At 42.7% G+C, this 27,880-nt stretch overlaps 4 protein-coding genes across 6 annotated transcripts in view; 2 read left to right on the top strand and 2 right to left on the bottom strand.

The window, feature by feature from the left end:
* The window catches only part of LOC119169175 (spliceosome-associated protein CWC27 homolog), a 199,570-nt gene extending 196,562 nt beyond the window's left edge, over positions 1–3,008 (bottom strand). Inside the window, exon 1 of one of the 2 annotated variants that reach the window (XM_075886293.1) lies at positions 2,343–3,008. In XM_075886293.1, the coding sequence (XP_075742408.1) occupies positions 2,343–2,384 (42 nt within the window). In that variant the 5' untranslated portion in view covers positions 2,385–3,008. The remainder of the gene's footprint in view (positions 1–2,342) is intronic. The other variant, XM_037420284.2, reaches the window with a different exon arrangement.
* Positions 3,009–5,778: 2,770 nt separating this feature from the next.
* On the bottom strand, positions 5,779–9,535 carry LOC142796179 (uncharacterized). Its single transcript, XM_075886287.1, has 9 exons — positions 9,346–9,535; positions 8,517–8,662; positions 8,324–8,440; positions 8,087–8,252; positions 6,752–6,895; positions 6,451–6,594; positions 6,313–6,362; positions 6,031–6,253; positions 5,779–5,948 (listed from the first exon to the last, which is right to left on the bottom strand). Exons 1-9 carry the CDS (start codon positions 9,533–9,535, stop codon positions 5,827–5,829), a joined length of 1,302 nt encoding a protein of 433 aa, XP_075742402.1. The 3' UTR covers positions 5,779–5,826.
* Positions 9,536–10,134: 599 nt separating this feature from the next.
* LOC142796178 (uncharacterized) lies at positions 10,135–14,028 on the top strand. Of its 2 annotated transcripts, XM_075886285.1 has the most exons (3): positions 10,135–11,247; positions 11,357–11,474; positions 11,577–14,028. In XM_075886285.1, the coding sequence occupies exons 1-3, from the start codon at positions 10,135–10,137 to the stop codon at positions 12,824–12,826; spliced, it is 2,481 nt and encodes an 826-aa protein (XP_075742400.1). In that variant the 3' UTR covers positions 12,827–14,028. The 2 variants fall into 2 exon arrangements, with proteins under 2 accessions (XP_075742400.1, XP_075742401.1); XM_075886286.1 differs by having other exon boundaries at positions 10,135–11,474; positions 11,577–11,916.
* Positions 14,029–23,916: 9,888 nt separating this feature from the next.
* ZnT63C (solute carrier family 30 member 1) overlaps positions 23,917–27,880 on the top strand; it is an 83,773-nt gene continuing 79,809 nt past the window's right edge. The window contains exon 1 of the mRNA XM_037420283.2: positions 23,917–24,185. The gene's annotated coding sequence lies outside the window, so the exon portion shown is untranslated. The remainder of the gene's footprint in view (positions 24,186–27,880) is intronic.

The following is a 27,880-nucleotide window of genomic DNA, read 5'->3' on the forward strand; positions in this document are numbered from 1 at the left end:
TAGTCGAGTAATTCAAGATGATGAATCTGGAAGCATGGTTCTGGACGGATTAGAAAGGTTAGCTTAATGAAGATCACAAATGGCATTAGCATACTCCAGTTTAGGCATGACAAGTGTTTTATAAGCTATTAGTTTAGTAGCAGCAGGTGCCGAGGCAGGCTTGCGACGAAGGTATCCAAGAACTCGATTAGCTGAGTTAGTGATTCTAATGATGTGTAATATCCACGTTAGATCAGATGAGATATGAACACCCAAGTATATGGTAGTGTTGGTAGCAGCTATGGGGTAGTTGTTTAGAAAGTAAGTGTTAGCGATGTAGTTATTACAACGATAAAAAGTCATTAGGAAAGTTTTGTTAATATTTAAGGACATCAACCAATCCTCAGACTATTCCTGTGTAGTGTCAAGATATGACTGTAAGACGGAAGAATGTGAGACATTATTTACAGGGTGGTACAACATGCAGTCATCGGCTAATAGTCTAATAATATTAGAGGGTCCCTATAGGGTCCCCAGGCCCGATGCAGACTCCGACTCGCCCTGTGTCCGAGTGTAACAGTCTTCCGCCATTAGCTAACATCGGTACCCTGCCAACAGCTGCATCGCCACAGGTTGTCCCAGCTACCCCTTCAAGACCACCAGCATCGGGGGTGTGCACGCGGTCTGGACGTTTCGTTACGCTACCTGTGCGGCTGAACTTGTAGTGTGCAGCGAGTCGACCCATCATAACACTTCATTCTTGGTAGAGGTATAGCATGCATTGCTATTGTTTATCCCCAAAAAATGTATGTAGAGGGCGCGTGACATACATCACTACAGCTTTGCAGGCTCTGGTCACTTTTGTTGGGAACGCGTCTCATTACTGCGGCCCTCGGGCTTCAGCCTGCGTCCATAGCCACCTCGACTTGAACGCGCCCACTACCAGACCAGATATACCCCACAATTCCGAAAATTCAAACGAGGGTGTTTTAAATACAGGAGTCGCAACAACTGGACACAGGTTTTACAACCACAAGGGTAGAGTTGAGTAGAACCTTGGACAGTGGCACACACCCACGCTGGGAGATTGGCCAAGAAACGTGTAGTTTTCAGTAGAAGTTCTTAATTATTTGATTAAATGTCGCCCAGTTAAACATGAAAGAAGGAGTAATATGACAGAATTGCAAATACTACCAATAGATGAGTACCGACATATGTAGTTACTCTGAACTGCATAATTTAGGAAATAATAAGTCTTCGTCGTTGTTGCTGTTGTTTTCCTTTGTACATGTCTACTGTCTTGGTCAACCAGCATGTCCACAACCTTCATTACACATTATTCAATTTTTTCTTTATGATCGAATAATTTCTTGTCCTTAGTCTCGATTCTAAATTGTATTCCTTATATTAAACGTCAGTTTCATGCTCAATCAGGCTCAAACGTTATAGTTTTTTTTTTTCTGTACCCCACTCCCCTCTGTAAAGCTATGTGCGATTGAGGGTAAAATAAATGAAATGAAATGAAATGAAGCAAGTAACTGCACCAGTTTTTCCAGTGCAGGATGCAATATTGTTGATGGGCGAGAGAATGAGTGCGAAGAGAGGAGGAGAATGATGAAGAATCGATGAAATCTGAAGGTAAGTACGTGTCTCAATCGCTCAGCTATCCAGGCATGCTAGCAGGTCATAGGATATCCTTGCGTAGTAATTGTACAGAAGGGAGGAAAATAAAAGGAGAACAAAGAGAGAAAAACGCACAAGGCCAGAGAGAGAGAGAGAGAGAGAGAAAGACAGAAATGATGGAAAAAAAGAGATAGAAAGACACCGTCTAATAAAAAAGTTGAAAACTACAACATAGAGATGCAACAGGTGGGAAAGAGAGGCGGTCTCGCCAAGCCCAGTTAGGTGCATGCCCGCCAGCTTTGCTGCGACTCAACCTTGTGCGGCTTTGAGCTAACACTGTGACATCTTTACAAGAATAGTAAGGTGCACTTGCCGCACTCGTCCAACACTTGCATTTCAATGGAGGTACGAGAAGTGCTCGAGTCGTATGTAATTAGGCGCACGTCCCCAAGTGGTTGAACTTCCGGAGCCACCCACTGCAAAGTGCCTCATCGCAACTTAGAGAAGTGTGGCAGCTTGGGCTAGTCGGTATAGAGAACAGAACGACGACAACGCGAGAACAGAACGACGTCCTTCTTGTCTCTTTGTCGTCGTTCTGTTCTCGCGCTGTAACTATCGTCTTGCCTCATCGTAGTTTCGGCACGTAAAATCTCATGAGATCGCTTGGAATAGTGCATATGCTTCTCATTAGCAAGTACTCAAGGAGACAAGACCAAAAGAAAAATCCAGCCACGACTTACCTTTCCACTGGTTGGTGGTTCTTGTATGTATATATTACTCATGTTATGTGCAATCGCGGTGCTTAGTCTATTCGACCATTAATGAGTGCAACCGGCGACTTTCTGCCTTCTGCTTCTAGCGCAACATATCTGCCAGTGTATGGTGCAATGTAAAGTTCAATGTTCGGCCATATGATCCCGGCGCCGCTTGTTTACGTTTACCAAGTCACAAGTCAACGGCCCAAGCTACGGTCCCTAGCCTACTCCAGCCCATGACCTACTGTACTTCTGACCTGCCCAGCTGGCGGCGGTCTACGGAGCTGCCTGCACCGGCTTGGATTCCGAACTTCACTGCCTAGGGGGCGATCGAGTTACCCCAGATTCAAAAATTTCAACAAAGAAGTGCTTTTTGCACCACAACAGACAGAGATGGATCAAGTGGCACAATGGCTCCATTTTCACAACGAGAGTGGGACAGGGCTGAGAAGAGGGTTCCAAGTAGTACATCAACAGGCCCAGATGGCATTCCAATTATGCTGATAAAGACATTGGGTCCGAAGTCTAAACAGACTTTAAGAGAGGCAGTGAGCAGAACTATAATCGATGGTGAAGTCCCTGATGGATGGAAACTTAGCAGGATGAGCATGATTTATAAAGAAAAGGGAGACGAAGATGACATAAACAACTACCGTCCCATAACAGTGACATCAGTGGTCTACAGGCTGGTGATGCAGATCATAAAGGAAAGATTGCAGGCATGGATAGAGGATGAGGGGGTGCTAGGGTAACTGCAGAATGGGTTTCGAAAACACAGGAGGTTGGAAGACAATCTGTTCTCATTGACGCAATGCATCGCAATAGCAGAAAAAGAACTCAGGCCCCTGTCGCTAGCATTTTTTGGATATCAAGGGAGCGTACAATGGCGTGGTTCAAGAGGACTTGTAGAGAATACTAGACACACTAGGTGTGGAAGATGGAGTAACTAATCTTTTAAAGGAAATCTATAAAAGTAACAAGGTAGTTATAAAGTGAGAAAAACAGGTATCCAAGCCCACAGAGGTGAAACGGGGACTTAGGCAGGGGTGTCCACTGTCACCCTTGATATTCATAATGTACCTACAAGGATTAGAGGCCAAATTAGAGGGAAGTGGACTTGGCTTCAACCTCTCTTTAGTCAAACAAAGAAAAATCATTCATCAGGCACTACCAGCATTAATGTACGCAGATGATATAGTGCTAATGGCCGACAGCAAGGAAGATTTGCAGAGATTGATGGACATGTGCGGTAATGAGAGAGATAGGTTAGATTTTAGATTCAGTAAGGAAAAATCAGCCGTCAAGATTTTTAATGACAATGAAGGTAGTGAGATTAGAACACAGGAGGTCACGCTAGAGATAACAGATAAATACAAATATCTGGGCGTATGGATAAGCAATGGGGCAGAGTACCTAAGGGAACACGAAACATACGTGACGACTGAAGGTAACAGGAATGCAGCGGTAATGAAAAACATGGCACTGTGGAATTACAATAGCTGTGATGTACGAGGAATATAGAAAGGGGTCATGGTTCTTGGGCTGACGTTCGGCAATGCGGTCTTGTGCATGAGATCAGAAGTTCAAGCAAGATTATAAATTAAGCAACGTGAAATAGGTATACTTGCTTTAGGAGCTCACGGGAATACACCAAATCAGGGAGTATAAGGTGATATGAGATGGACATCATTTGAGGGCCGGGAAGCTAGCAGCAAGATAAAATTTGAGAAGCGATTGAGAGAAGTGGGGGAGGAGCGTTGGGCTAGGAAGGTTTTCAGCTACTTGTAAGTGAAGAATGTCGATACAAAATGGAGGAAGAGAACCAGGAAATTGACTGGTAAATACTTAGAAAACAGCAGGTGCCCAAACCAAAAAGAACTATCAGTTAAGAAGAAAGTGAAGAAAACGGAGACTGACATGTGGAGAATTGGCATGATTAAAAAGTCCGCACTAGAGTTCTATCGAACTTTTAAGCAGGAAATTGCATAGGAAAGGATCTATCATAATACTCAGGGTAGTTCTCTACTGTTTGAGGCCAGGACGGGAGTATTGCGATCCAAGGCATATCGGGCCAAATACAAAGGGGTAGACAGTATGCAGTGCGTGGGGAGAGGAAGAAGAAACTGCCGAATACTTGATAATGTTCTGTGAATGGCTTCACCCTGTAGTTCAGGATGATGGCGCAGAGTTTTTCAAACCACTGGGGTTTAGGGACAGGGCAAAGTAGACTTATAAGCGGGTAGACTTATCTAGAAGGAGGTTATCTGATTGGTGGCTAAAGTCAAGGCACGAAGTAAAATTAAGCCCTTCACTGCAAAGTACCCATCCAACTTTACTCCTTAAAGGAAAAAAAAAGATAAATCAAGTGATTAGTTCACAAAGTATTACGGCTAGGTGGCGTTAGCCACCGCCCAATCTAAAGGGTACAGCCACATACATATATCCATCCATCCACCCATCACACTTAAATGAACATACAGCAGGACCACAGAAGCAGGACTAGCGGACTAGCAATCACACTGGCGAAAGGCGTCGTTGACATGCGCACCACTTCTCCTCAGGTACAGGTAGTGATATGCACGATACCGGAGGTACCGGTGCGTGATGTCAACCTGCAAAGAACGGTTGTCAACGCAAACCAAGAGATATGGCGGAAGAGTCAAGAGAAAGGCTTTGAGGTGGTGGAAATAAACAGAGAGGTGCATAGGTGGGGTGGTTTTCAACGAGACAGAATTCACTTCGATGGGCGGCTAGGTCATGAGGTGGGTTGGCGACTTGCAGGACGCGCAGTAGCTTTTTTGGGGGGTAAGCGGTCCCTTCGGGGTGCAGGATAGCTAGTAACGAGGAAAACAACCAGGGAGACAATTTGACAGGTGGTATGGACAGATACGATTCCAAATTGGCGCCAGTATCTAAAATAGGTAGAGTGCGGGCAGAAATAGACGTAGCCACGAGTGCCGAGCAATTTCAGACATAGGGTATATTAACATGCAGGGTGGTAGGAACAGGCTGAAGTGGGAAGAGATAGAAGAACAGGTAAGGGAGGAGAGGGCGATGGTATACGGTTTTGCAGAAACACATCTCAGGGACATGGAACAACCTCCTAACAATGCAGACTACGCACCCAGGCAAAAATCTTTTCCAAGTGGAACCACTTGAAGTGGATTATTGAACCTGGATTTGAAGTGGAACCACTTGACAAGTGGAACCACTTCAAATGGTTCCACTTGTCAAGTGGTTCCACTTCAAATCCAGGTTCCACTTCAAGTGGTTCCACTTGGCAAGTGGTTCCACTTCAAATCCCGGTTAAATAATCCACTTCAAGCGGTCCCACTTGGCAAGTGGGACCACCTGTCTATATCTACTTGTCAAGTGGTCACAGGAACCGCTTGAGCACTTCAGTGAAAACTGTAAACAGATATTAGTTTTAATAATTTATTACTTTACATGAGTGGTATACTTCAAGCATTTAGTTTTCTTTCTTCTTGTTGCGCCGGATGTCCTGTATTTTCTGCGACAAAATTGTCGACAAGTTATCCACTGTTTCTTTAACAGGAACACCCTTGCACGAGCCCCAATGTGTCACAGTGTCTGCAAAAAAAAAAAAGACAGAAATTAAAACAGGCATGGGAGTCGCATAATTATTTACAGCACAAATCTACCACACCCTTACCAATAATCAAAGCAACCTTGTCTGGGCTCAGCTGTTTCCGCACTACCGCAGTAGGATTTTTGTAATCCTTGGGGGCTAGCTTCCCCCCATAGCTGCGTTCTGCCAATCCTTCACGGCCCCATATGGCTTGGGCCATGTCCTTTACCACAAGGGAAGGTTTCTTGTGGCCCAATATTTTCTCGGCTTGCTGGCTCCCGATGACTAGACCATTTTTCACATGATACTGCAAGTCAAAGCAAGCTGATTAGAAAAGAAATGAAGAGAGCACAGCGATCCACTTACCTTGCCACCACCAATTTCTGTGAATGGAACATCGGTGGCCTTTGAGTCAGCTGCCGATGAAAAATAATAAGTGAAGTTGAGAATTACATCAAAATGATAGCCTTGACACAATGATATTCAAAGCTTTTGAGCTTCTACCTGTGGGCAGTGGCTCTCCAGAAGGCTTGCATTGGCTCTGCAGGCTTCCTGTAGATGTGTCGACACATGATGCCAGCGACGTTGCTGTGGGAGCTGGGTGTGATTTCTCAGCTTGAACTTCTCTGCGCTCAGTCTCCGGAAAATCTGTACACAGTAGAGAAAAAGTAGAAGCAAAACAATTTACTGAGGCTGTTATCAAGATACAACTCTTTATTATCTAGTGAAAAGGCTGAAGGTTTAGCTTTTTGACCAGCAAGAAAGTTTCATAACATTAACATTCATGCAGGTGAGCATACTTCACCTGCAGGGGACTGCTGTGTCTGCTGTGCTTTCTTAGGAGGCGGGGCACTTTCGCTTGCCAGTGTTCCTCGAAGCTGCGAGGCACTTTTGCTAGTAAGTGTCTCTCGAGGCTGCCAGACATTTCCCCCTTGTAGCATTTCTACAACTGAAAAGATAAAAAAAAATTATAAAGATTTGCCAGTAATACTATGAATCAATATAAAAGCCTATAAAGTAAGGTGTTGCACTATCAGCTTCAAATTAAAAGTGAACAGTGGAAAGCATTAGAAATGATAGTCATCCAGTCAGCACCGTTGACAGATGCGCAATGCTCCAGTTTGGTAGCACTGTGCATTTCCATAGTGATGACAGGGCAGCACGCACTGTGCCACTGCTCATGCTTTGCACAGTTTGCATTTCATTCGATGCTGATAGTACATGCCACAACAATCTGAGAAAAGTGTGCATTTGGATAAATTAGTGTTAATGACCCATTCGACATAATCATTTCATCAGATGTACAGGGCTAGAAGAAAGCCTGAAATAATTAGTTGTTGGGGTCTAACATCCCCAAACCACTATATGATTATGAGGACCGCCGTAGTGGAGGGCTCAGGTAATTTAGACCACCTGGGGTTCTTTAATGTGCACCTATCTAAGCAAACATGCTTCAATCATTTTCGCCTCCATGAAAAATGCGGCCCCCAAGGCTGAGATTCAATCCCGTGACCTGCGGGTGAGCGGCAGAGTGCCTTATCCACTAGACCACTGTGACAGGTTGCATTCTACACTGAACAAAACCATGACAATGCAGTTTGTCGCAAATGATACCTACACTACTTAAACACATAATTGCGGACGTGCAAAGAAAATTGGTACTTATCTTTCAAATCATCAATACATCGCTGCACATGGCAAAATAAATATTATGTAACTCGGCCTAAACTTTACCGTGCAAGCAAGGGCTGTTTCATAACTGAATTTAAATGGCTATACTCAAGGCGAGTTGTATCACTGTGTAGATTTAATTACAAACCGTTCATGTTTATGGGTGTGCGGTGTCAAAAAAAAAGTTATATAAATCAAAGTAAACAAAAGCTAGGAAGACACTGATTTGTTTGACAAATTATTCAGTTAATATTGCGTTATCTGCTCCTGACATATATTTATACAGCAACATACATTATCTTGCACTTTGACATCAGCTAAACCTGTCCGGTAATGACCTTTTTGACGTCACATTTCACGATACTCTGTGGAAATTCAGGTAACACACACCACTGAAACCTTTTAGATTCTACCAAAGCCACATTTGACAACAAAGATATAGCAATCTAACAAACTGCGGTACACTTACTCATTGAAAGCTTGCAATCCATACTGTCCAATCTTTCATTCATGGCAGCAACTGTCTGTCTCAGTTCATTCCGCTCCCTCAGCGCTTTTTCGTAAGGCTCCTGCCAAGTATATTTCTTCAATTTTTTCTGGTTATGGCCGGTGATCTCGTGCCTTTTTGAAGATGACTGAGTACAACGAATAGTAAGGAGTTGAAAAAGATTGAATAAATTCGAGAAGTGTACATTTTAATGCTTACTTGAGACTCTCGGGCAGCTTTATTTTTTTCTAGCGCACTTGAGGCATGCTGACTCAGTATGCTCTCATAAGCAGCGCTTTTGGATGCTGCCTGACTTTGTTTGAGTTTTTTGTGTGCCTGCAGAAAGAAATGAAAACAAATAAGCAATGTTCGACTGAAACATGGCAAACGTTTAGAGCACTTAGTGTAGTACCTCTTTTGCAGTCAGTGTGCTGTTTGCTGCTGGCTGCTGTAAGTCGAGGTCGATAAGCTCTTCTTCATGCTCAATGTCTGAAGCATTTATTACAGGCCGCGGAAGACGCTTGTTGCTTCTTTGCTTATGCAACTCTTCTTCCGAGTCTGTTATGCACAAATATAAAGTCAAAATGCGTCAATATTAGATTGGAAAAGCTGCAGGCGATGTTTAACATGGGCACACACACATACACTCAAAGAAAGGTAAGAGTAAAGTGGGCTCCTTTTTGTCCCACAACAATAATTGTCGTCTTGCGTCATTCTTGTTGCATTATCGCCGCGCGCCCAGCACTCTACGGTCACGAACGGCGCGCGTTGTCAGCGTGACGTATATCGTTACTGGCAGGAAAGAGGGCAGTGCCGCGTTTTCAAGAAAGGCAGCGCAAGCAGGCCAGATGAAGATTATTTCTACTTCTTTAGTGTGTGCTTAACATCAGTTCTGCACCACTGAGAAAAGCAAATTTGTTCAGCATAGGTATTACATTTAACACAAAGGCAACAAGCTAGAGCATCGAAATTTCTGCATGGTATATATGTGTTGGTTAATACCGTGCGGCCGGCAAAAGCTGTTTAGCAAATATGATGACTCCCAACAGTAATCCCTCAAGCAGAGAAGCATAACAATTACGAATAGCATTATTTGTAGACCACACGACTATAAGCAAGTGGGAGCATATGCTCCTCGATTGCTCATGTGATATATCAAACAATGTGATATGTGCGATGCGTTTGGCATGACGCTACTTATGGTGTCAAACCGCAATAAATTGCTAGCTTCATTTACTTACCTGCCAGCAGCAGGATTCTACAGGTGTACGATCCTGTAATATCCGGGTCTTCGTCGATCCAGAGTGTGGTATACACTTTGGTTTTGTTAAAATCGTCCTTGTTTACCGGGTGGAAGCCCTTGATATTGTGGACGGGTACTACGTACTCTTTCTGATCAAAGCTATTTAAAAACCGCACTAATGCGTACATATTGCTCACACGTACGCCGTGTTATGGCTGTGCACCACGAGAAAAACGTGCCTGAGTCGTTAGCACTACACTGACTACACACAACGACAGTAACAACGGACGAAGGCATGCACGGTCACAGGGCACGGGCAGGTGTATAGTGTACCAGATTAGTACACTATAGGCAGGTGTACAGTGGTTCTATGCTTCGGCCATGGCTTGGCTAAAAACGAAGCCAATAACTCGGCCGCTAAATAAACGTTTTGTACGTCAAAACAACAGGCGTTGGTCAAAATATCAATTGCCATTATTTTACTCAAATAAACAAAACACATAAAACAGTATCTTGTAAGCATTTATAATAACTACTTTGATATTTGAAGAAGTCAGTAAGCCAGGATTGAATAACTCTGATGGTAAGCCAGTCTCAACTGTTTGTACAGTCAAGCCGCGCCAAGCCATGCCATGAAGCATGTGAATGTCAGACGTCTTTTGTCACATGTGCGTCGACGTCGTAAACAACGTTTGATTGCCTATTAACTGTCTTATTATTCGTTCTTCATTTGAACCTCTTTGGACCACTTTAGCGTGCCCATCAGAAGCAAGCTGTGACAGGCGTGATGAGCACGAGTAAAAATAACCGCAAGCGATATCTAGAACCCGATGCGTGGAATGATCGTTTGCCGAAATCTACGCATTATGAAGTAAGAAAGAATGCTACCGCGCGTTCAACACCGCCTGCTATGGACGTCGGTTCAGAACATGTGGTCACAAGTGCGTCTGAATCCTCGGACGATGATGAAGCATCCGTGTCAGTCGAGGACATTGGACGAGAAAACAACATCGTAGGAGAAGAGTCGGCTGGCGACTGCGACACCGACGATGAATTGTCAGATCAACTCTCAAATGCGACGGAGCCGTCTGATGCTCTGCCAAGCTCCAACTTCTTTCGGTTGGAGTTTGCGCGCCCGCTTGGCAACGCAAACACCTTGTCTGTAGGGGATGCCCTCGTGCTTGTAATGGACTTCGCAATTAAGCATGGTTTGTCGTGGACTGCCATTGAAGACCTGTTAAAATTATGTAATAATATTTTAGGAACGAATCTGCTTCCAAACAGCAAGTACCTGTTCAGAAAGTTCACTGCAACTTCACCACAAGATATGAAGTTCTACTTTTACTGCCCGTTTTGCAATCGGCTGCTGGCCAAGACAGGTGGTAGCTTAAGTGAACGCAATAGTCTGACTGGTATGTGCTGTGGAAAGGGCTACACCGGCCGGAAGTTGACAGCAGATGGCTCCTTTTTTGTTGGCTTGCCATTAAAAAAGCAAATTTCATCCGTGCTCGCTGATGATGGTTTGAGAGAAGACCTTTACAAATCATTAAATGAAAAAAAAGACACAGAAAATGCTAGTGTGTCAGATGTGACTGATGGTGCCTTCTATCTGACCCAGCGAAAAAAGCTTGGTTGCCAGAAAGATGACATCACATTAACTGTCAGTGCAGATGGAAGCCCTGTATTTAAATCAACTAACTACTCCATTTGGCCTGTACATCTGACTGTGAATGAGCTTCCACCACACAGACGGTGGAGCAACATCATTTGTGCGCTCTTGTGGTATGGTACCAAACATCCAGACATGACATTAGTTCTCGAGGCATTCGCCGAACAAATGAACGAACTCTCTACTGAAGGAATCTGCTGGAATGTGAATGGTCGACAAGTGCATTCAAAGGTATCCTGTGTCTCCTTAAAATATTGCACCTATTCAGTTTTGTTTTACTCACGCAGTTACATAGATGTAGTGCTAGGAATGCAAATGACAGCCTTCTCGAACTTTCTAGGTGTACTGCATAACTGCTGTTGCTGATGCACCAGCCCGGGCTTCCATGCAGAACGTCCTACAGTTCAATGGCTATTATGGCTGTTCCTGGTGCCTACATCCTGGAGAATTCATTGAAGGTATAATAATATCTACCTTTTTGCTGGTTATATGTGTTTATGAGTGTCACCTGTTATTTGTGTTCTGCCAAAGCTACATAAGTCTCGTCTTAACTTCTGCAGGATGTGTGAAGTACCCTGTTGGTTCAACTTTTGAAGACAGGACTGCAGCTAGCATGTTGACTGACATGCAAATGGCAGCGAAAATGAAGCGCTCTATCAAAGGGGTGAAGGGGCCATCACCTCTCCTCAACGTTCCTGGATTTGACATTGTCTGGAGCTTTCGCCCTGATTACATGCATGCTGTGTTGCTTGGAGTTGTACGCCAAGTCACAGAACTGTGGTTTTCAGACACAGGAAGGGCATGTTATATTGGGTCTCCTCGGACATTAAGGGAAGCAGATGAGCGTCTCCTAAGCCAGAGACCTCCAGTGTGCTTTAATAGAACACCGAGATCTCTTAAGCTTCGAAAGTATTGGAAGGCATCTGAGTGGGAGTCTTGGCTCCTCTTCTACAGCCTTCCATGTCTGAAAGGCATCCTGCCAGCTCAGTTTCTGGAGCACTTTGCTCTCCTGGTGTCTTCAGTGTATACCCTGTTAAAGAGTCATGTGACATCACAAGAAATTGACGACTGTACATTAGAAATAACAAAGTTTGTTGTCATGACCGAATGTAATTATGAGAAAGCACAGATGACTTCTAATATGCACACACTGCTGCATTTGCCAAAGAGTGTGCTACTGCATGGACCACTTTGGGCTATCTCATGCTTCGAATTCGAAAGCAACATGGGTAACCTAGTAAGACTTGTGTCTTCATCAAACGGTATCCCTTTTCAAATCTTGTCACGAATTCTTCTAATGAGCAATTTTAATCAGCTTCTATCTATGGCATCAGAAGAAGTTAAGGAACTTTGTTTGCACACAAAAAAAAAGTGCATGGGAGTAAAACTGCTTGGAAAACCACAGGTGCCTTCACATGACCTAATGGAATTCGTAAATGGCAAAATCACTGGTGTGCAAAGGATTGAAGAGCATAGTCGCATCTGTGTGAATGGATGCATCATGCATACTGATAATTACAATCCAGGGTCAAGAAAAAGAGACTCAACTGCAGGGAAATTAGGAGATGACTATGTGAAAATAGAGAATATATTCAATGTCTGTAAAGTCGATGGAAGCTCTGAGATTTTCATTGTCTCTCACAATTACCAAGTGAAGAGTTTTGAAGGAGTAAGCCACCTAAAAGTAGCACGCAAATGTGCTTCAAAAGCTATTCATTCAATTTCAAGGTCTCTTCGTCCATGCATATACCTTAATTTGAATGGGACAATGTTTTTTGCGGAGTTGTGCAATCGCTATGGATCATTTTAGTGAAACAGTGATGATTCTCATTCTATCTTATGTTCACTCCCAATCATCTAAATTTTATCCATGTTACTTTTGCTGCTTATTCTGTAGAGTCCACATTTTCTCACTGTTCACTGTTAGCTCACTGTTAGTCTTTCCTAAACCTCTTTTTTTAGCTGTTTCGATGCTGTGAACTTCTTTTACAGCTGTCTCTACGACATTCAAGTTGTAGTTCCTCACACATCTGTCTGACTTCCTTTTTATCGATCAACCTCGTCAGCTCAACCAGTGTTTTTTTTTTTTTTTCAGATCTTGAGTTGGTCATGTCACGTGCTTCTCTTTGCTTTTTCAATCATTTGTGGTTTTTGAGCTTTCAGTTCTTGCCTTAGTGCTTTACCTCCAACTTCAAGTGCTGCTTCAGAAACCATTATTGTTACAATTTTATTCATTCCCTCAATGTTGATATTTTCTTGTCTTAAAGCACTGTATTTCTATCGAAGCATTGTATTTTACCTAATCTCTATTTTTACTCTGACTTTATTAGGGTTGGCCGTTCTGGCAACTTGCTTAGCTGAAAGTGGTACATTTGCTTAAAGTGACAGTCTGAATTTCTGAGAAACCTCATTTTGGCAATTTTTTCAGAATGTGTAGCACAATGCTCTGTTAAATCCACTTTTCTTTCTTCACATTTACACTACAGCTACTTTTAATAACATCCCCTAACTTTCCTTTTCCTAATAACATCCCCTAAATTTCTGACCGCATACACTAATCAACTTTCATGTGACAGGGCACATCGAATAATTTTAAGTTTTTGCTACCGGATGTGCTACAGGTCATTTTTTGCAATCTTTATTAACGAAATAAAGGCATAAATTCACTTCTCATGAGAAAAACAGGGTTGGTTTGAGTCACTATGAGGATCATTCTTTCCATTCGTGCAGTAACCTCATTTCATGTTCTGGGCAGTTGTTGGTCCCTATGAAGGTTGTCACTTATGTGTAGACATAAGTTCAACTGTTTATTATTTTGCTTAATGGAGTACTAGGCTTAAAGCCTCATAAGTACCAATTTCACATATATTTATGCTATTACTTGGGTAAATTGTGTATGTATTTATTTACGTCTGTCCCTTTTTACGTTTGTTCCTTTTCCTTAATTATAGAAGCATAACTGAACCAAATATTAAACTGCTTGGCACAAAGTGGAACCTGTTATGGTACAAACTAGTAGTACTGTCTTAATATTCACTTGAAAACTTGTGAGACATATCACTTATTAGAAGCTGTTTCATAGCAAGTGAAACTTGAATGCATGAAGAATCAATTCAGCACATTACACTATAAGTAGCAAGGAAGCAGGACTACTTGTGAGACAACTTTGAATGTTTGAATGTTTATTTTCATATTCTATGTACATATTCTATGTACAGATAACAAACACTTGTTGGACCTATAGCCAAAGGCTAGTGGAAGGTCCAAATAAAGAATACATATAAAGATTTCCTAGCAAAGCAGCGAGAAGAGAAAAGAAAAAACTGTGGTAATTTTCCAGTATACAAAATATTCAAGATTATTTGAAAATCCATAGTAAATCAATTCAACCAACAAGGAATATACATTACAGTACCAAAGAACAAAGTATACGGGCTACATACAGATGCAATGAGAAGATACAGTGCCATTGATCAAGAAACTATGTCGTACAAAAATCTATACATTTGAATCAGTAAGCAATAAGATGACTATAGGTGACCTGTAAAATACGTACCCTATGAGAACATAGAGATATGGCCATATGTTACCTAATAATACACACTATCGCGTGTCAGTAATTGCATAGAAAGAGCAGTAACCAAATAAGTATAAAATTCACTACCTTGAACCATACTAACAACATTTCCATAATTTACTGTGTCTGTAACAAAGAAAGAAAATATTGTTTCAAGGCTTTAGGGAACTTTATGGCAATGGAACCTGTTGTGTCTCCGCTCAAAGCAAGAGGGACCATTTGACAGCAAGTGGTCTCTCTTGTGGTCTGTCAATGGAATCCACTTGCTCTGAAGTGGCACCACTTGGCAGCAAGTGGGACCTCTTGAGAGACCACTTGACAGCAAGTGGGGCCATTTAAGGGACCACTTGGCAGCAAGTGGTACCACTTGAGAGACCACTTGACAGCAAGTGGGACCACTTGAGAGACCACTTGGCAGCAAGTGGGGCCACTTAAAGGACCACTTGGCAGCAAGTGGGACCACTTGAGAGACCACTTGACAGCAAGTGGGACCACTTGAGAGACCACTTGACAGCAAGTGGGACCACTTGAGAGACCACTTGACAGCAAGTGGAACCACTTTAAAGACCACTTGGCAGCAAGTGGAACCACTTGAAATCCCACTTCAAATTTTCGCCTGGGCATGGGAATATTGTAATAGAACAGAAGGCACCAGAAAGGGAGGTAGTATTGGGGCATTCATTCATAAAAGTACAGACTGGCGAAGGGTCAAGCAGGAGTGCAAGGGACATTTATGGCTGCAAGAGAAAGTGGCAGGGCAAATGACACTCTTTGGTTTCGTGTACTTGTGGACGGGAGCAAAGGCCAGAGAGGAAAACCAGGCAATGGTAGTGTGTATATCAAATGACATTCAGGAGTTAGGAGGAGAGTGCGAGATAATTATACTAAGAGATATGAATGCGCACATAGAAGATATAGATGGGTATACCGACCCGACAGGCAAAATTATCATGGATATGTGTGAAAGGCTTGATTTGATCATTTGCAACAGTACCGAGAAGTGTGAAGGACACATAACATGGGAGGTAGGAAGGCTGCAGTCGACGATAGATTATGCACTGATGTCACATAGGATGTATGATAAGCTCAGGGGAATGCACATAGATGAAGGTGGCTCCAGAAGTCTGGGTAGTGATCCCAAACGTATCAAGCTAAGTTGCGGAAGAACAGTGAAAGTGGGAAGGGGACAAGATGAGCAACTACAGGAAAATTTTTATTCAGAAAGGCAAATTGAAATAGCCACTAAACAAATTGAGAAAGTAATCACTGAGGATAATAAAACAGTGTGGACCTACACAAATCTAATTAGACTGTTTGAGCTAGAGCTTGCTAAGCATGGGACAATTCACCCCGGTAAAGAAGACACAAACCCAAAAGTTGGTGGAATGAGGAAGTCAAGAGAGCCATAGCAAAACGTCAGGAAGCCTCTAGGGAACACAGACATGCTAAGCAGCGTTGTGAACCGACAGATGATGTTGAAAGAAAATGGGAAATCTTTCTAAGCTGTCGAAGAGATGCATCCCTTCTGATCAATGAAAAGATTAGAAGAAAGGGAGCTCAGTGGCTGGCAGTACATAAAAAATATAGAAAGGCAGCTGCAAAATTTTGGAACCATCTAAACTCCCTAAGAAATCAGACGAGCCTAGAGCAGAGATTTATAACTACAGCTCAAGGTGCTAGGCTAAAAGGGCACGAAGCTATTGAATCTATAAGAACAAGGTTGACAGAAAAATTTCAACAAAAAGTGCTTTATGCACCACAATAGACAAGGATGAATAAAGTGGCGCAATGGCTCCATTTTCACAACGAGAGTGGGAAAGGGCTGAGAAAAAGCTTCCTAGTAGTACATCAACAGGCCCAGCTGGCATTCCAATTATGCTGATAAAGACATTAGGTACGAAGTCTAAGCAGGCTTTGAGAGAGTCAGGTAGTGAACAAAATAATAATCGACGGAGAAGTTCCCGATGGATGGAAACTTAGCAGGATGAGCATAATCTATAAAGGAAAGGGGGACAAAGCTGACATAAACAACTACCGTCCTACATCGGTGGCCTACAGGCTGGCGATGCAGATTATAAGGGAAAGACTGCAGCCATAGATAGAGGATGAGGGGGTGCTGGGGGAACTGCAGAATGGGTTTCGGAAACACAGGAGGTAGGAAGACAATCTGTTCTCACTGACCCAGTGCATCGAAATAGCAGAAAAGGAACACAGGCCCCTGTGGCTAGCATTTTTGGATATCAAGGGAGCGTACGATAGCGTGGTTCAAGAGGAATTGTGGGGAGTACTGGACATACTAGACGTGGAAGATGTAGTCACTAATTTTTTAAAGGATATCTATAAAGGTAACAAGGTAATTATAAAGTGGGAAAAACAGGTATCCAAGCCCACAGAGGTGAAACGGGGACTTAGGCAGGGGTGTCCACTGTCACCCTTGATATTCATGATGTACCTACAAGGATTAGAGGCCAAATTAGAGGGAAGTGGACTTGGCTTCAACCTCTCTTTAGTCAAACAAAGAAAAATCATTCATCAGGCACTACCAGCATTAATGTACGCAGATGATATAGTGCTAATGGCCGACAGCAAGGAAGATTTGCAGAGATTGATGGACATCTGCGGTAATGAGAGAGATAGGTTAGATTTTAGATTCAGTAAGGAAAAATCAGCCGTCAAGATTTTTAATGACAATGAAGGTAGTGAGATTAGAACACAGGAGGTCACGCTAGAGATAACAGATAAATACAAATATCTGGGCGTATGGATAAGCAATGGGGCAGAGTACCTAAGGGAACACGAAAGATACGTGACGACTGAAGGTAACAGGAATGCAGCGGTAATGAAAGACATGGCACTGTGGAATTACAATAGCTGTGATGTACGAGGAATATAGAAAGGGGTCATGGTTCCTGGGCTGACGTTCGGCAATGCGGTCTTGTGCATGAGATCAGAAGTTCAAGCAAGATTATAAATTAAAGCAACGTGAAATAGGTATACTTGCTTTAGGAGCTCACGGGAATACACCAAATCAGGGAGTATAAGGTGATATGAGATGGACATCATTTGAGGGCCGGGAAGCTAGCAGCAAGATAAAATTTGAGAAGCGATTGAGAGAAGTGGGGGAGGAGCGTTGGGCTAGGAAGGTTTTCAGCTACTTGTAAGTGAAGAATGTCGATACAAAATGGAGGAAGCGAACCAGGAAATTGACTGGTAAATACTTAGAAAACAGCAGGTGCCCAAACCAAAAAGAACTATCAGTTAAGAAGAAAGTGAAGGAAACGGAGACCGACATGTGGAGAATTGGCATGATTATAAAGTCCGCACTAGAGTTCTATCGAACTTTTAAGCAGGAAATTGTATAGGAAAGGATCTATGATAATACTCGGGGTAGTTCTCTACTGTTTGAGGCCAGGACGGGAGTATTGTGATCCAAGGCATATCGGGCCAAATACAAAGGGGTAGACACAGTATGCAGTGCGTGGGGAGAGGAAGAAGAAACTGCCGAACACTTGATAATGTTCTGTGAACGGCTTCACCCTGTAGTTCAGGATGATAGCGCAGAGTTTTTCAAACCACTGGAGTTTAGGGACAGGGCAAAGTAGACTTATAAGCGGGTAGATTTATCTAGAAGGAGGTTATGTGATTGGTGGATAAAGTCAAGGTACGAGTGAAAATTAAACCTTTCACTGCAAAGTACGAATCCTCAACCTCACTATTTAAAGGGGAAAATATATAAATCTAGTTTTTGATTCATTAAGTATTACGGCTTGGTAGCGCTAGCCACTGCCCAATCTAAAAGGCACAGCTGTATCCATCCATCCACTCATCCAGACTTTAAGCGGGTAGATTTAACTTGAAGGAGGTTATCTGATTGGTGGCTAAAGTCAAGGCACGAGTGAAACTTAAACCCTTCACTGCAAAGTACCCGTCCAACTTTACTATTTAAAGAGAGAAAAAAAAAGATAAATCTAGTGAATAGTTCACTAAATATAATGACTAGGTGACGGTAGCCGCCAGCCGATCTAAAGCGTACAGCCACATACATCCAACCATTCATCTATCAATCCATCTATCCACGGAGGAAAAATCCTCCGTGCATCCATCCATTCAAGGGCGTCGCTTTTTACAAACTGCACCTACCTGCACGCTTCTATCGCAGCTCGGCACGAGGAGACGGTAGCAAAAGATCTTCATTATACTTTTAAGTTTATTCAAAAAGAGGTTTTTATTCTTTTTTTTTCCAATCGTCCAAAGTGTATGCATGCGTAAATATTGCTGTTTTTGTCCCAGTGTCGCGCAAGCAGACGACAAAAAAAAAAAAAAAGCGCGGCGGCTTATTTTTTGGTCGTGAGCAACCGGTGCGGATGGGGTAAGTTGTAGCGCCACAAAGCGCATAGCGGCAGGCGCCAGTACCGGAAAGGGTGTGCTGGCGCTTCACTCACTGGGCAGGTCAGTAAAACACAGTAGGTCGTGCTCAAGCGATAGCAACGCCTACTCTATAGGAAGATGCCTGCCGAATGAAAAAAAAAAAAAAAAAAAACAGCATGCCCGCAGGCCTCTATGAGAGGCGAATTTCCAGACGGGAGTGGATAAAATGCCGCGCTCCTCAGCTCTGACTCTCAATTACAAGCCGGCTTAATACGGCAGGCCGAAGACGCCGCCAGGGCCCATGGGATCATGGCCGTCGTCTAGGTTTGGTCACGGAGGAAGGAGAAGGTTTGGTCCTCCCTTCTCCTCTCGCACCTGAAAGAAGAAGAGGACCTTTCTGCTAATTAAATAAAGTTTATTCATCATCATCATCATCAACAGCCGCATCCTTTCTCTCTTTCATTTTGAAAATGTTCTCGGTCGCTAGCGCCACTTGTGGCGGACGGTGCAACAACGCAACACTTTGCATAGCCTCCAAAATAGTAATGCACAGTTGCAGGTCTCGAACAACTCTCGACTGACGCGCCCCTATGGGCCGCAGATGAAAAACGCTAAGTTGGTACCGCCCGTCACCGTAATGATAGTGTTTTCGTTTTTTTTTATTTTCACCAAAACAAATACAATGGCGAAAAATGGGGAGACGGTAGAAAAGCTGCAAATATAACAGCTTGACTAAGCACCGTCAACCCTACGTCAGCAATGACAGGGTGAAAACAAAATACAACAAAAATGAAAAAAGGAAAACAAATATTATAGAGTAGGAAAGAATTCAAGCAGAAGACAAAGTAAATGACAGGCCAAGGTATACAAACAAAAAGGAATATTTCATAAACACATGAGCACAGTAATTCGCAAAGTATGTATCATCGCTTTCGTACATAAGAAAGGTACACAATGAGGTTACACAAAAGAAATAACAAGGAAAAAATATATAAAGGTACACAATAAATAATGCAAAGCAATACAGAGTGACCTATGTAAACAGTACAAATCTACAAGAATAGTGTTTGCACATCGATGTTGTTTAATGTGTCAATTTTTATCTCTTGCTGCTCGTACGAGTTCAATATAGTAGGTAGCATGTGGCTAAGTCTTTGGGTGCCGTAATTGGTGCGAGATAACGGAATTTTCCACAAGGGTTTATATCGATGGAAGTAAATGGTTTGTGTATGTTCAAAATTTGCAAGTGTCAGGAATGCGCCGAGTTTCCCTCTGTATGCGCTAATATAGGATTATAACAACCTGAATTTGTATATGTCATTTGCCTTACCAATTTTATGTTTAACAAAGAGTTGTCCTGTGTGTTCAAGGTATGATATGATTTCTATTGCCCTGATCGCCCTTTTTTGAAGTATTTTTAGCCTATTTAAATTTGTTGACGTAGTGTTTGCCCATACCAAAGTGCCGTAGTTCAAGTGGGCATGGAAAAGAGCCTGATATAAGAATCGCTTTACAGTTACGGGAAAAAGACGTCGACAACGACTTAGAGTGCCAACCACGCATCTCAACTTTAAACTAATGTGGTCTGTAAGATCATTCCAGGACATATGTTCATTAAAAACTACTCCAAGCGTCTTAATGGATTTGGTCACTGCAATTGTGTAGGGGCCTAGGGTAACATAATCTGGTACATGCAGGGATATGCCGAGAGCTTGGAAAAGGACACATTTTGTTTTTGATTCATTTAACATTAAATTGTTCTTGGTAGACCATTCACGAAGCTTACAATATGTGTTATGTGTTGGCCGCTAAAGCCTCGAGAGTACTGAAATCTTTTCCAGTAAAAATAATGTGCGGTCATCAGCATATATTATGAAGTTACAATTTTCACAAATTCTGACAATATCATTTATGTAGAATAAGAACAATACAGGTCCAGGATACTACCTTGTGGTACTCCGGTTTTAATTGGTTGTGTGCGCGATTTGAAGCCATTTATTTCAACATACTGAGACCGCGCGCACAGATATGACTGCATAAGTTTGAGTGGTATTCCCCTAAATTCATAGCATTGTAATTTTTGTAGTAACAGTTCATGAGATACACGATCAAAGGCTTTACTAAACACCAAGTGCAATGCCAGTGTCAGAAGTCTCTTTTTGACATTGCAAAGTATGATTTCTTTTTGTGCTAGTAAGGCACTTTCAGTTGAAAGTTTCTTTTTGAAACCATATTGGCATTCGGTTATTAAATTTTGCTTCCTCGAGAAACTGTCAATTCTATCATTTATTATTTTTTCAAGGCATTTCGAGAAAACTGGTAGTATAGATATTGGGCGATAATTGCTTGTTGTTTTTATCTCCAGACTTATATATTGCAGTAACTTTCGCTAGTTGCATGTTGGTTGGGAAAATACCTGTTGATAACACTAAGTTGTACATATGTGCTAGCACTTCCGCTATGAGGTCTAATACATACTTTATTGGTCGCATTTGTATGCCGTCAGGATCACAGCTCCGAGTATTTTTTATTTTACCAAAAAACGTAATGTGGAAGTCGGTTTAAGAAAAAGTGTGTTTGATAAGTGAGTAATGTCAGTTGCTGTTTGCACGCTCTGGCTGACATTTCCGATTTTCACAAAGAAGTCATTAAACGTTTCAGCAAGGTTGATGCTATTTAATATCCTTCCACCGATGTCAAGATTATCGATGGATGGATGGATGGATGGATGCTATGAGCGTCCCCCTTATAACGGGGTGGTGACAAGTATGCCACCAGGCTCGACAAAAAAAAAAAAAACCTTTTTTCCTTTTTTTTATGTTGGCCTAATGCCTCTACTTCGATAAATTCTATCTTAATGGAAAAAAGGTAAATTTTCAGCTTAAGTTCTCTGCCATTTACGGCACACTGCCCATATTTTATTTTTCCAATATTTATTTTTGTCCTTTCTCTCTAATTTTCTGCCACCAATACTCTAACCGTCTCTTACTTATTTCAATCGCGGGTGTGTTCAGCTTTCCATTGTTGTCCCTAAAACCCAAGGCTTCCTGTAGGCTCGTGCCCAAACGTACACCTGGGTGGATATCTCCACATTCAATCAGAACATGCTCCGCCGTTTCCTTATCTTTCCCGCAGCATGTGCATTGTTCTTCTTCTTTACTGAATCTTGCTTTATAACTACGCGTTCTAAGGCAACCCGATCTCGCTTCAAACAGTAAAGCGCTTCCCCTTGAATTATCGTAAAATGCCTCCCTCCTTATTTCATTTTTGCCCTTTCGGTAGTTACTCAAAGCCGGTTTTTTCTCCATAGCTGCCATCCAGTAAATCCTCTCCGCCTCCCTGACTTTTCCCTTAACGCTCTTTGTTGACATATGGCTCACAATACCAGCCGTATATTTACTAGTGAGTCTTCTAGTTCTTTTTCTCCACTGTGTGTCCACGCTCTTCCTATACAAATAACGGAACACCTTCTCTGCCCATCTACTCTCCTTCATATTTCTTAGCCTTTCTTCGAACCTTATTTTGCTCTGCGCTTCCCTCGCCTCAAAACCTGCCCACCCCATATCGCCCTTTACAGCCTCGTTTGTCGTCTTCCCGTGAGCACCCAACGCGAGGCGTCCCACAGTCCTTTGATTTACATCCATTCCCGATTGCACCTCTGCCCTCATGCACACCACTGAGTTCCCAAAAGTAAGCCCTGGAACCATTACACCCTTCCACAGACCTCGAAGCACCTCATACCTATTGTATCCCCACAACGCTCTGTGCTTCATTATTGCCGCATTCCTCTTTCCTTTTGCTGCCGAGGCTTTTTCCTGTACCTCCATGTATCTATCACTCTCATTTACCCATACTCCAAGGTACTTGTATTCACTTACCCTCGGTATTTCTTGGCCTTGTATGGACACCTGATCACAGGGATCATTGAATACCATCAAACCACACTTCGTTACACTGAATCCTAGTCCAAGAGCTTCACCTTCCCTTCCGCATATATTCGCCAGCTGCTGTATATCATCTCGACTGTCCGCAAATAAGACGATATCGTCCGCATAAAATAAACCTGGAAGCTTCTGCTCAATCATCATGCCGCCCTGTTTGTGTGACAGATTAAAACCAATGTTGCTACCTTCTAGCGCTTTTTCCATACTCACCATGTACAGCATGAATAACAGTGGGGACAAAGGACATCCCTGTCTCAGACCCCTGCTAACCTCAACGTTCTCTTTGCTACGCATTCCTTCCCACTCTATGCAAACTGTATTTTCTCGGTATATCTCCCTCAAAAGCTGTATACAGTCGTCGCCCATGCCCATCCCTTTCAATATATCCCACAAAAGTTCCTGATTAACGTTGTCGTATGCCCCAGTGATGTCTAGAAAAGCCACGTACAAGGGCCTATTCTCTATTTTAGATATTTCTATACACTGAGTGAGAACAAACAGGTTATCGTCTAACCGCCTGTCGACTCGAAATCCGTTCTGAAGTTCTCCCAAAATATCGTTATGTTCGGCCCATGTTTCTATTTTCATTTTTACTGCTTGCATCGCCAACCTGTATAGTACCGATGTAATGGTTAGTGGTCTATACGAGCGAATCTTGTCACTTGTCGATAGTGTTGGTTGCGAGCGCCACCGCGTAGCTTGTTCAAAACTGAAGGCAGGCCAACTTCGCTGGGAGCGCGAGCCATTCCTCAGGCATCTTTCTAGAGGAGGCGTTGGCCATAGCACGGAGTGGTGGCCATAGACAATTTTCGGTCGGAAACGGAACCAGTCGCCCTCTGACGGCTCTGGGTTGACAGCGGGTTGCAGACACCGCTGCTAAAATCCTCAGTTTGCGCTCTATGGATAGAACGGACATTCTATGATCGCACTTCGAGTGAGCGCTTCGTCCAATATGCATTCACGTCTCACCGCGATACCTGGCATAGCTGGGTGAAGCCAAGCGATGCAAGGTGCATTGACCAAGAGTGTGCTCTGATCGCGGCGCCCTTGGCGGCATTCCCGCTTTTGCGCCCGTGCCAGCGAAGACGACACATTTTTGGAGCCGCCGGCGTAATCCAAGCGGAAACTTGGTGCTTGTGGTGGTGGCGAAATCATCCAAGTGGTGCTGTGTGCACCCGCGGTGGTGATGTGTGCAAAGGAGCAGTGATGCGTTCGATTGAAGTGGTGGTGGTGGTGATAAGAAGGCGATAGGTGACTCCACGTTGCTCTTCCAAGACGAGGTGAGTCCAGGACGGCCAATAAATGAGCCGGTGCTGCCTGTTTCTCCTGTGCCCTTTTTTCTCTCACTGCAAACAGAGTATGGTCTTGTGGGTGAACGCTTATCCGAGAGCACTCTTCAAGTATCAGTGAAGGCGGACAGCCCAGGGATTTTCTCTAGCGTGCAGTAACGTACGGCCTTCCAAGCTATTGCAAGTAGGTAGAATGTGTGCGACCACAAGACTAGCCTCGCATTTCTGTCGCGTCCGTTTTCCTGATGACTGTCGCCACAAAGCTGTCTCTCAGCATTGCGTCGACAGTGGTGACAGATTACAAACCAGCAACTATTGATGATTGGTGTTGTTGTTGTTATCTTTATTTCAGACAAATGAAGGTGCCGTTAAGGATGTCATACAAACGCTTGGACGCAGGCGCAGCCATTCAACGGATGCATATAACAAAACGATGAGAATCACGTATATTTAGTCATCTCTGCGGATGCAAACTGTTAGGTGGCCTTTACTGACGTTTGTTCTAGTTTTGAGACTTGGCAGGATGAGATCATTTCATTCGTTGCGGCCAAGGGTGACTGATCATAAACAGAAGAGGATTCTCCGCAAGAATGACAACGGTATAGTCCAGAACTTGCGCGAACTGCAGCAATTCTGGGAATTCCAGCCGACCTGTCACGTGAATTCTGTCGTGAAGAGCTCATTAGAAGCTTTTAAGAAATGCTCTTGACAATAGTATTAACATCAAGTGCTCAAAATTTATTGCGTGTTGCAGAAGCATGAGGGAAAAAGTGAGAAAAAGATGTGATTTTGTTTTTTATTGCTTTCTCAGATCTATCCTATGCATTTTGTACTTGCCATGTTTTTCGGTGCAGTGGAACTGTATTAGTTTTGCAAGTTGATCTAGAGGATAAGAATTTCTCACTGGTATGCAAACTGCATATAAGTGCAACTTTGCATTATTTGCACAAAACACTAATGAAAGCATTTGTGGATCATTGGCTGGAGTAAAGTAAGCAAAGAAATCACCAAAACAGAACGTTAAATTTTCTACCCTTGATTGCTTATAAGTTGCTTCTAAAATGGCTTTTTGCAGCACAACTTAACGAATGTACGAAAGGCGACTCGCAACTAGCACATTTTTTGCAAGAGATATCCTTCACTTGCATTGGCACTTCTGCCGTCCCTGGGCACTTTGCCTTTAAAGAGCTAGAAATACTCAACATATCACTTCGAAGATAGCCTTGTTTCAATGTAGGATTGCAAAACCTCATTTTTAAATTTTGTACGCTTATCGACATTGCCAATAAGATGGCAATAAATGAAGTAGCTAACACTGAAAGGCTGAATATTAGCAATATTTATTTTTGTTTGTGAAAACGAAATTGCATGTCTGCCCCTACATCAAGCTTTTTTCTTCTGTAATGAAATCAATTCCTTTGCATTCAGTTTGTACTTTGATAAAATAGCACTTTCAAACAATGCATTGACTCCTTGAAATCACTGCTGTTCTTAGCCAACTTGTCATTCTGTTTGCTCGGCATGAAATTTCACTCATCTGGTTTGGTTATTCGTGTTTCCTGGATGATAGAAAAAATCCTTTCAAGCTTGCTTTTTGCTACAAATGTAAAGTGCCCTTCTTTAATGCATGTGAGAGCATGGGTATTTCCTTATTGCAATTGAATTTCACACTTAAGGGCAAGTAATGGCCAGAGTAGCTGACACAGTGTTCTGTTATTCTCTGAAGATTGTGTAGGCTGCTTAGGCTTCTATCTATTTTGTGAATTATGGAACCTAGTAGGTTCTGGGCTGCTGTGGAAATGAGAATTAATCAGAGCATCTGAAATTAATAGTAGTTGTGAAATTAAAAGCAGCTGTCGGTTTGCCTTGTCTATTTAGCCTGATGCGTGACAGTGTGCGGTTTTAAAACTCCATTCAATAAATGTTGTCGACAACACATGCACTCTGAAGGACTGCACTATGTTTCCTTTGTTATGCAAGTGCCGTGGGGTAATTTGGGATTTGCTCATCTAACCAAAGCATTTGTGCAGATAGAACATGTTCTACATTGAATAGAGCAAGTTATAGAAGGACAAGTGAAGGCTTACACGTCAGGTATGCTATTATGCAAATTACCTATAACTCAAGAAATAAAGGTAGAAAGCATTGTTGAACAGTTGGTGAATTTGAGCATAGTGGGGATAGGTGTGTCAAACAGAAATGAGAAAAAATCGCCCATTACCACTTGTAATTGATCCAAGTCTTTAGGCTGCATGTGGCTTCAATTCAGTGGGAACTCAATCATGAAACATGCACAAATGCGTAAGAATGATATTCTTTGGGAATTGTGGGAAGCGTGCCAAGCACCTAATTCTATGTCCACTTCAGTATGTGATTCTATTTTATGTCTGAACATTTCTGAATTGCATAACCCGCTTGACCATCTGATGAGCTCGTCTGTGTTTCCCATATTTGTCCTATGTCTTACATGATCTGCCCAGATTCATTTTACGTGTCATCTAGGATGCCAGCTGTCCCCGTGATCCACCTTGCCGTCTTACTGTCTCTTAATCTTACATTCCTCATTTTTCCATTCCATCACACACTGCATTGTCCTTAGTGTCTCCAGTTGCTTTGTTAAAACTCGGGAGTTTATGCCCCACATGAGGGGACTGTCTGACGGCAGTGATGCTGCATTGTCCACTCGAACAACAGTGGTAGGTTTCCACGCAGGAATCAGCAATGCTAGGGGTATGTGCTCCATCTAGCCAAGCCTTCTTTGCATGAGAAGACTTTCCTGTCGGTAGTATAAATATTGAGAGGAATGCACTGAAGAGAAAACAAGCTGCCAACACAAATGCCAGCAACATTGTGTTCTCCCGAGTCCTCTGCATTCGCACTTCTTGCCTTCTTTTGGGATGGATTCCTGCCAACATGCCAGAATTTCTGCCATTCTAGATATACTTGTATAAATTCTGTGGTATGGTTGCCAAGCGTAAACTGGGGCCACTGAATAATATTTTTTGTATTCTGCATAATTACCTTTAAGCATACTTAAACACCTTCCTGGTTTGGATCGCTTTGTGAAAATCATTGCTGTTATTCCCATAGAGCAAGATGACGGCTGCAAACCATCTGTTGCCGAGATATTCTCCATTAATCTCTGCTCTTGTTTCTTTTCACTCTTCTTACTTGAGCAGTTACCTTTGAAACATTGTACATAATGTACCTTTTCACCTGAGCTATTTCCTAATAGCATTTTTTTTTTAAGTGCGAAGCTCTGAAAGCTTAAGGTAGAATGGCGGTGTCTCTAAATAATAGTCCGCGTTGGTTGCACGTCGTTGCCTCTTAGTTGTGCCCACCAAAGGATTGGTTTGTGCAGCTGCTAGGCCGAGTTTGCTCATGACGTTAGTAGAGCATGAGCGATTAAAGGCCCACGCTTCTACTGGGAGTGCCACAGCCAGCTTTGCACACTAGTTCTGGTGCTGTACATTCGTGCGTGCTCTTTGGCAGACCCTGATTCAACTCTTTTCTCTTACTGTGGCACAAAGCTTGGTAAGCGAGAATAAGTGCATGAAGAAAAAGCTGGTAGAGAGACCACCTTGAGATTGTTGCACCAAACGATATGACCACATATTTTTGATGTTGTGTACTATGTCCTGCGTGCCTTCTAATAAAAAAAAAAGAAGTACATTGTCATCTCTGGA

Source organism: Rhipicephalus microplus, chromosome 2 (genome assembly GCF_043290135.1).
Source record: "Rhipicephalus microplus isolate Deutch F79 chromosome 2, USDA_Rmic, whole genome shotgun sequence".
Lineage (NCBI taxonomy): Eukaryota > Metazoa > Arthropoda > Arachnida > Ixodida > Ixodidae > Rhipicephalus > Rhipicephalus microplus.

Coding starts and splice junctions, on each gene's coding strand:
- LOC142796178 (XM_075886285.1), top strand. CDS start 10,135: ATGAGCACGAGTAAAAATAACCGCAAGCGATATCTAGAACCCGATGCG. Junction 11,248..11,356: donor GTCGACAAGTGCATTCAAAG/GTATCCTGTGTC, acceptor CGAACTTTCTAG/GTGTACTGCATAACTGCTGT. Junction 11,475..11,576: donor TCCTGGAGAATTCATTGAAG/GTATAATAATAT, acceptor TAACTTCTGCAG/GATGTGTGAAGTACCCTGTT.
- LOC142796179 (XM_075886287.1), bottom strand. CDS start 9,535: ATGTACGCATTAGTGCGGTTTTTAAATAGCTTTGATCAGAAAGAGTAC. Junction 8,663..9,345: donor TAGAATCCTGCTGCTGGCAG/GTAAGTAAATGA, acceptor TGTGCATAACAG/ACTCGGAAGAAGAGTTGCAT. Junction 6,595..6,751: donor GACACAGCAGTCCCCTGCAG/GTGAAGTATGCT, acceptor TACTGTGTACAG/ATTTTCCGGAGACTGAGCGC.